Source organism: Octopus bimaculoides, chromosome 19, assembly GCF_001194135.2.
Source record: "Octopus bimaculoides isolate UCB-OBI-ISO-001 chromosome 19, ASM119413v2, whole genome shotgun sequence".
Lineage (NCBI taxonomy): Eukaryota > Metazoa > Mollusca > Cephalopoda > Octopoda > Octopodidae > Octopus > Octopus bimaculoides.
The window spans coordinates 5,354,104-5,363,644 of NC_068999.1; the positions used below are offsets into that span (position 1 = coordinate 5,354,104).

Consider the following 9,541-nt stretch of genomic DNA (forward strand, 5'->3'; position numbering starts at 1 on the left):
CAGCTCACTGCCTTAATAATAATAATAATAATAATAATAATAATAATAATAATAATAGGAAGAAGAAGAAGAATGATAATAATAAGAATGATAATAATAAGAATGATAATAATAAGAATGATAATAATAATGATGATAATAATAATAATAATAATAATAATAATGATAATAATAGGAAGAAGAAGAAGAATGATAATAATAAGAATGATAATAATAAGAATGATAATAATAATGATAATAATAATAATAATAATAATAATAATGATAATAATAATAATGACTAAATGTAACCGGAAAACCATTTCCGTTCTGAGAAGTTTTGATATGTTTGATTATGTTGCCAACTTTTTGGTTGGCGCTGTTTGGCAGATGATGTAACACAACTCCTCCTCTTCCTCCTCCTCCTCCTGAATCGAAGTCGATTGAATGAGACAGAATTGGTAGAGCGCCAGATATGTTTGTCTTGTGAGGTGTTTTAATTTTATGGCTCTTTATGTTTCGAGCTGAAATCACATCAGAGTCCAACTCTGCCATTCACCTCCCAAGAATAAGAGTGGGTGGTGGTGGGGTGGGTGGTTGTGGATGGGGAATGCAATAAAGTAAGACAATGTTGATTTTTTTTTTTAATTGTGTTTCAATCATTTCACTGTGGCCATGCTGGGGCACCACCTTAAACAGTTTTTAGTTGAACTTATTGACCCTAGGACTTTATTATTTTTTTTTAGGCTATTGGTCTCTTTTGCCGAACTGCTAAGTTACGGGAACATAAATACATCAAGACTGGTTGTTAAGCAGTAGTGGGGGACAAACACATACATACAGACATACGATGGGCTTCTTTTAGTTTCCAAATCTTTTAGTCTGCCAAATCAACTCATAAGGTTTTGGTTGGTCTGAGGCTGTAGTAGAAGACACTTACCACACAGCCATGCCGGCACTTATGCTATATTGGATAAATTTATAAAAACTATGTAAATGCAGATAAGTACAGATAAGTGGTTCCTGGTTCAGTCCCACTGCGTGGCACCTGGGGCAAGCATCTATTATTGTAGAAAGCCTTGTGAGTGGATTTGGCAGATGGAAACAGAAAAAGGTTTTGGTTGGCTGATGCTATAGTAGAAGATACTTGCCCAAGGTGCCACACAATGGGATTGAACCTGAAACCACATTGTTCAGAAGTAAACTTCTTAACCACACACACACACACACACACACATACACGGTTTTATATTTGTTTAGCAAGAGCTTTGATGTGAAAAGACATGCTATTGTACCTGGGTAGGTCATTTTGCCAATAAAAGCACACACACCCACACACTGGTTACATCCCACTTTTAATACTATCAAATCAACTCGTTAACTAATTAGCGAATCAATTGTTTGATCACTCATTCAGTTGGTTTGTAACGGTCCTTGTCTGATCCACATCTGTCACAAACCTAAATGCACTTGGCTAATACAGGAACCCAGATTCAAACAACACATATATAAAGCAGCAGATCTGAAAATTGATAACAAAAAGCATATATTTGCTTTAGCTACCGGTATATTGATGTCCAATTATATAATTTGCATATGGATATAATATAACCATACACAGGTGTGTGTGTGTGTGCATGTGTGTGTGTGCATGTGTGTCTGTCTGTGTGTGTGTGTGTGTGTGTGTGTATATTTTTTTCTTTGTTTTAGTCATTTGACTGTGGCCATGCTGGAGTACTGCCTTTAGTTGAGCAAATTGACCCTAGGACTTATTCTTTGTAAACCTAGTACTTATTCTATCGGACTCTCTTGCTGAACTGCTAAGTTGACGGGGGACGTAAACACACCAGCATCGGTTGTCTAGCGGTGTTGGTGGGGGGGGGACAAACACAGACACACAAACATATACATATATATGTGTGTGTATAGAATATGGGGGGGGGGGTTAGTTCACTGGTGATCTAAATGAATAGGTACGCTACGTAAGTGCTGTAATTGGTCATCTGTTAGGTTCCAAGCCCATAGCTGAAGCTGGAGTGAGGGATCTGTAGTAGGGTTCTGAGTCAGCAGGTATCTATTAAAGGAAAAGGAAAGCAAAGCCAAGGCATAATGAGTATCTCAGGTAATTAAGAATATTTAATTAGAGTAAAGGTGAATCAAAAATGGAGATGCAGAAGTAATCAGTTCTACTTCTCCATTTTTGATTCACCTTACTCTAATTAAATATTCTTAATGACCTGAGATACTCATTATGCCTTGATTTTGTTTTCCTTTAATATATATATGCGTGTGTGTATGTTGCCAAGCCAATGTCATGATGTGTCGTTTTGTGTGGTTGGTTGCTATGTTGAGCTGGCGAATGAAGAACGAATTTTGTTGGTTGCATGAATAATTGAAGCAAAACTTGCGAACATTCAACTAAAATATTTACTGTCGCATGTAAAGACCATCTGCACTGGCCATTTACAGTTAACAGCTGCAGTAATTACAAATTAGGAAAGAGATACTGCCCAGAGATTACAGAAAGCTATTGGTATGGCAACATGTGGTCAGATCTGGAATCAACTGCACTGTCTATGTGTTGATAGAGATCCTTGGTCATCTGTCTTAGACCATTTGCATTGGGTGTCTGCTCCTAAACTGCACGCCAAATGATTTATGTAGGGGACCAAAAGCCAAATTTTAGAATGGCAGCTTGGGCAAATGTCTTTTATTATTGCTCCAAGCCAAGTAAATATTTGTGAGTGGATTTGGTAGATGGAAACTGAAAGAAACCCATTGTATAGACATACATACATACATGTGTATGTGTGTTGTTTGTGTCTCTTTGTCTTGTCATAGCATGATGGTTGTAAACAAATGTCCCCGTCATACAAGCAGTGTCCAACATTTCCAAACTTATGCAAAAACATATCTGGCCATGGGGAAATATAAACTTACTTGACAACAGGTAAGGGTTGGCAACATGAAGGGCATCTGGGTGTCTAGAAAATCCCTCTCAACAAATTCTGTCTGACCCATGCAAGCATGAGAAAGTGAACATTAAAATGATGATGATGATGATGATGATGATACAAAGTGCTTATCCCTTATAGCAGGCTTGCATCCTATCCACACAGTTTTTTTTTCTTTACAGCTTAATCTCCCATTATCAGAACAAAATGCTGGCATTTACAAGAGTGCATCCATGTCTCTTTTTTTTTCCTTTTGGCAGGCAATCTATATTAATACAGAGTAGTCTTTAAGTTTGTTGTTAATTCTCTTTATTATGTCACTTTTTTTTTTGCATATTATTATTATTATTATTATTATTATTATTATTATTATTATTATTATTATTACTATTATTATTAATTTTTAGGTTTGAAGAAAGAAGTGGTTAACTACAAAGCATCAAAATCCAACAATGGCAACTCTGTTGAAAACAAAGACTTCAAGGTATGAGATAATCTAGCTTACGTAATAATGGTTTTAGGATTAACAGAGGATTATATATTGTTGCTGTTATAGTTCAGTCATAGATCAACCCTGTTGAACGAAGATCTAATTAGATGTTTACAGTTAGATCTGTAAACATCTAATTGTTAAGAGCGTCTAATTGTGACCATCCTAACAATTAGATATTTATAGCAAAAGGGTATATAGAGACCCCTATGTATTTTCTTGCTTATAGTCCTTCAGGCAATTCAATGATAACTAATTTCTTCAAGGGCTGGCTCCTCGATTGTTATAATATCCCAGTTCTTGAATTACAGCTTTGGTTGCGGACAGCACACAGGGACATGACATACAAATGTTTAACTGAAGACATTACATATTGATCTGTATATATTCCTCTGTTCGTATTCCTCTGTTGGTACTCAGGCAGTTTCTTCCATATATTTTCGATATTCCTCCAACAGTTAGAATGCCAAACTGAAGAATTTGTAGTGATGCCCTCTACTTATGAAAGGGAAATGCTGTTCCTCTTCAAAGCAGTCCTTCATCTGGTCTTTGAAATGCTCGTTTGGTTTTCCAGTCAGGCAATGACCATAGTATAGCAGCTACCTGTAGAGGATCCTGTATATGAATCAAACGTGTGCTACATGTCTGAACTAATTCAGTTAATACCTGCTAAGTGTAGATGTAATACTGCTGGTGTTAATGCAACTGAGGTTTCTGTACACATAATCCCATTGAGCCAGGAGTCTAAAAGAATCCTCTGTGGACACTGGACATTAAAACATCCCAAGGATCTTAATGTGGCCCTCGTTCTATATCTCTTCATTAAAATGGTATCAGAGATTGCCTAGTAAAGGAATTCGGTATGGAAGTGGAGATTGTTATTGTTGGAAACAACAAAGCCCTTCCTTTTGCTCTTTCCAAGGGCTGCAAAAGAGTGTCTGAGGCAGTTCTTAATCTCCTCATCTGGTGACAAATCATTGGAAATTACAGAATGAAATGATTGGGTGTGGTTGTTTGGATGTTGATCATTTGGAACTGCTGACTGGACATTCGGTCTGTTTTAGTGACTACATTTTGGCATTGAGGGCAACACACACACACACACATGCACTGATATATATATATATATATATATATAGTTCAAATTTACAGGCAATGAGATGAAGACAAGAGTAGGAACAACAAGCAGGTGTATTAGCTTAACGCTCGGTAAAATTTATGTATAGATATAAATATCTATCTATCTATCTATCTATCTACCTACCTCTCTATCTGCCTCTCTATCTACCTATCTATCTTTCTGTCTGTCTGTCTGTCTCTTTCTCTCTCTCTCTCTCTCTCTCTCTCTCCCTCTCTCTCTATATATATATATATATCATATATGGAGAGAGAGAGAGAGAGAAGAGAGAGAGGGAGGGAGGGCTTTCTGTTGTTTATCTCCTTCATACACACACTCATACGTTTAAAGACGTACGCATATAAAAATGCAGTTGTCTTTTTTAATATTGGCTAAGACAGGAGTTAGAGGTTTTAAGATAAGCCTGTCCCCATCACCTTAGGGCTTGGCCTTTTAATTATTGTTCATGTGATACATTTTACCTGTACTTTAGTCCTAAGCTATTGTGAAATATTTGTCTTCCTCAACCATGGATGATATTTTTACCTGTCAAAACTAATATATAATTTGCGGATTGTAGAACAAAGGAAATCCTTGTTTCTCCTTTAACTGTATTCTTATATCTTTTACTCACCTTTTTTGTCGTTTCCTTGTTTCACTCTGACGGTGGCCATGCTGGAGCACCGCCTTGGGTAATTTAAGTTGACCGAATTGACCTCAGTGCTTGTCTTTTTAAACCTGGTGCTTATTCTATCAGTCTCTTTTGCTGAACCACTAAATTATGGGGACATAAACACACCAACACTGGCTGTCAAGCAGCTGTGGTCACACACACACACACACACACACACACACACACACACACACACACACACACACATGACAGGCTTCTTTCAGTTTTTATCTACCAAATCTACTCAGATGGTTTGCCTGAGGCTGGAATAGAAGACAAGGAAACTGAACCCAGAACCATGTGGTTAGCAAGTAAACTTCTTACCACACAACCCTACCTGTGCCCGTATTTCTGAGCCTTTCTCTGTCATTCTGTTCTTTTCCTTTTTCTCATATCGTCATCATCATCCTCAACCTCATTTAATATCATCTTTGCATTTCAACCATCAAGTACTGTTATCAATATAATCGACTGGTCTCTACCCTCAAATTTCACACTTTGTGTCATGCTAGAAATTATTATTATAATTTTGTTGTTATTATTTTTACTATCATTGTTATCTCTAAACAGGGGCTCCAGGAGCAGGTGCGAATGTTGGAAGAGGACAAAGAAGAAATGAAGAAGGCCTACAATTCAGTCATTGCTGAGAAAGAAGCCACATTAACACAGTACCAGGTAGATGCTTTTTTTTTTCTTATTAACTTCTTAATAATAATAATCCTTTCTACTAAAGCACAAGGCCTGAAATTTTGAGGGAGAGGTATAGTTGATTACATCAACCCCAGTGCATAACTGGTACTTCTTTTATTGTTTTATTGACCCTGAAAGGATGAAAGGCAAAGTCAACTCTGGCAGAATTTGAACTCAGAACGTGAAGATAGACAAAATGCCACAAAGCATTTTGCCTGGCATGCTCACGATTCTGCCAACTTGCCACCTTATAATAACAATAATGATAATAATAATAAAACACAATGAGAATAGCTCAGTGAATGCATTAGATTGAAGCCCAGTGAAAGTTTAGATGGGAAAATAGGAGTAGAAATGATGTTTCGAGCATGGCTCTTTGTCAGATATGTGTGTGTGTATATATATCATCATCATCATCGTCGTCGTTTAATGTCTGCTTTCCATGCTAGCATGGGTTGGACGATTTGACTGAGGACTGGTGAAACCGGATGGCAACACCAGGCTCCAATCTAATTTGGCAGAGTTTCTACAGCTGGATGCCCTTCCTAACACCAACCACTCAGAGAGTGTAGCGGGTGCTTTTACGTGTCACCAGCACGAAGGCCAGTCAGGCGGTACTGGCAACGGCCACGCTCAAAATGGTGTCTTTTATGTGCCACCCGCACAAGAGCCAGTCCAGGGGCACTGGCAACAATCTCGCTCGAAAATCCTATGAAGGCCAGTCAGGCGGTACTGGCAACGGCCACACTCAAAATGGTGCATCTTATGTGCCAACCGCACAAGAGCCAGTCCAGGGGCACTGGCAACGATCTCACTTGGCTTGCCGAGTCTTCTCACGCACAGCACATTTCCAAAGGTCTCGGTCGTAGTCATCGCCTCGGTGAAGCCTGTGAGAGATACTCTTTTATTTGGGTGGCTGTATCCTTCGGCTGTCACATCTTACTTTGAGCACCAACTTAAAAGCTTCTGTTTTTATCTTCCCAGGATATTGAAAGAAAACACAAAGAGATTCTCGAAAGTTATAACGAACTTGAAAAGGAAGTTTCTTCATTAAAAAGTAAGAAAAAAGTAAGTATCTTTCTGCTTTTCCACTCATTATAATTTAACGATGAGTAAAAGAAGTACATGAATTCTTTATATCATTTTATTTGATAATTTTTTTTTTTTTTATCTTTGTGTGTTAATGTGACATATTCTTTAAATATAAACCATTGACTTATAACAACACTCTTTGATCATTCTACCTATCTTCAAGCATTAGAGGATCTCAAAGCAGATAATCATCATTTAATGTCCGCTTTCCATGCTGGCATGGGTTAGACGGTTTGACTGGAAGTGGTAAGCCAAAGAGCTGCATCACATTCCAGTCTGTTTTGGCATGGTTTCTATGGCTGGTTGCCCTTCTTAATGCCAACCACTCCAAGAGTGTAATGCATGCTTTTTATGAACCACTGACAAAGGTACCAGTTATGTGATGCCGGCATCAGCCATGACTATGTCTCTTTCTAAGCATGGCACATTGCCAACGGTCTTAGTCACTTGTCATCCCTTCTGTGAGGCCCAACATTTGAAGGGTGCTTTTTATGTGCCACTGGTACGGGTGCCAGTTATGTGACACCAGCGTCAGCCACAACTAAGATATAACAGGACTTTTTAATGGTTATGAGGGTCCGTCTTTGTAAAATAAAAATCTAAGGGTTCCATAGGTAAAAAATGGTCAAGAACCAGAGTTCTATAGTAACAGAAGCCAGTGGTTGTCACAGTTTGAACTTGTGACCCTGCAATCAGTAATCCTATAAAAGACAACAACTTTGCTTTATATTCCGCTGAAAATGTTAGAATTTTATCTGATCTTTTCTTTTTTTTTTTTTCATTCATTTCTTTTCCAGGAGCTTGATGAACAAAATGAATGTTTGCATATGAAGAATGAGACTTTATCTACATCGTATCACTTTATGCAAGAAGAACAAGACAGAATTGTCTTGGAAAATAAGGCAAGTTAGGGTGCCAGAAAAATTAATATATTTGAGAGAAATTTCTGTAATATTTACCTGTTGTAATACTGTGGTTATGATGTGGACGATAAATTGACTGTAGGTTCAGGCATGGCTGAGGTGGTTAGAGCGTCAAGCTTACAATCATGAGGTGGTTAGAGCGTCGAGCTTACAATCATGAGGTTGTGAGTTCGATTCCCGGACCGGGCTGTGTGTTGTGTTCTTGAGCAAGACACTTTATTTCACATTGCTCCAGTTCACTCAGCTGTAGAAATGAGCTGCGACGTCACAGGTGCCAAGCTGTATCGGCCCCTTTGCCTTTCCCTTGGATAACACTGGTGGTGTGGAGAAGAGAGGCTGGTATGCATGGGCAACTGTTGGTCTTCCATAACCAACCTTGCCTGGACTTGTGCCTCTGAGGGTCACTTTCTAGGTGCAATCCCATGGTCAGTCATGACCAAAGGGGGTCTCAGATCTCATGATGTATCTCATCTCAGAATACCAAATGTGTCAAAATTGAACATGTTAAAATTCTATAAACAACTTTTTTTTTTTATTTATTGGTTTTCTTTAAACTTTCCAGGAACTGAAGGACCAAATCAATGTGCTGACGTCTGCTCATGATGAAACCTTACTTTCTCTGAAAGAACTCAAAGCCCAATGCTCCGAGAACAAAGGCTTGAATTCTGAAATGGAAGATTTGAACAAGCAATGTGAAGAATTAGAAGCAAAAGTTAAAAACGCTGAATCAGAAAGCGAAGTAAGTGAATAAATAATGATTTATTCCATCTGGGAAAAATGGTTCACAAATATAAATAATATTCTTCTTGGGAAATTCTTTAAAATCAAAGTAAATTTTGTAAAATCTCTCTAAAACAATTATTTAGAATAACATTGTAATTCAAATCAAGCAAATTAGAAATTTGAAACTTTTTTTTTGTTGAATTTTATTTACATTTAGCAGCATCAAAATGAACAGAAATGTGACCTTAGCTTATGCTTAGAAGGAGTTCTTAGCCTCACTGCAAGAAGTTACAGTTGACTCTATAGCACTTACCTTCTTTTAGGTCAAAATTTTGATGAGATGATTCATTACTAGTTACTATCATTATTATTATTATTATTATTATTTACTTTTAATCGGCATGTTTGTTACAACCACTTGCTGAGACATACCCAGCATCCCAGGGCAAGTAAAGAATAAGAGATGGTACAGTATGACTGAAAACTTGGGGGAGGGGAAGTGGCAGGGGCAGTAGTGAAATATTTTCATGTAATACAACACATGCATTTAAATTAATAGGGTTTTCTAAGGATGTGGGCAGTACTTGTCAACACAATCTTTTGAACTTCTCTGAGACATGGTTCTCCTGGGATATTATCTAGATGTTTCTGACATCCCTTTCTTATCATACCAAGGGCATCCACGATAACAGGAACAGTTCTCTTATTATTATTATTATTATTATTATTATTATTATTATTATTATTATAAAGGTGGTGAACTGGCAGAATTGTTAGCATGCTTAGCAGCATTTTGCCCATTGCTATGTTCTGAGTTCAAATTCTGCTGAGGTCGACTTTGCCTTTCATCCTTTCGTGGTTGATAAAATAAGTACCAGTTGAGTACTGGGGTCAATGTAA

At 37.6% G+C, this 9,541-nt stretch overlaps 1 protein-coding gene across 1 annotated transcript in view; it reads left to right on the plus strand.

Annotated features, from left to right (window-relative positions):
* Window positions 1-9,541, plus strand: part of LOC106869426 (GRIP and coiled-coil domain-containing protein 2) — a 121,436-nt gene that overhangs the window by 27,769 nt on the left and 84,126 nt on the right. Inside the window, exons 3-7 of the mRNA XM_052974888.1 lie at window positions 3,341-3,417; window positions 5,784-5,888; window positions 6,888-6,971; window positions 7,793-7,897; window positions 8,481-8,657. Coding sequence (XP_052830848.1) covers window positions 3,341-3,417; window positions 5,784-5,888; window positions 6,888-6,971; window positions 7,793-7,897; window positions 8,481-8,657 — 548 coding nt within the window. The remainder of the gene's footprint in view (window positions 1-3,340; window positions 3,418-5,783; window positions 5,889-6,887; window positions 6,972-7,792; window positions 7,898-8,480; window positions 8,658-9,541) is intronic.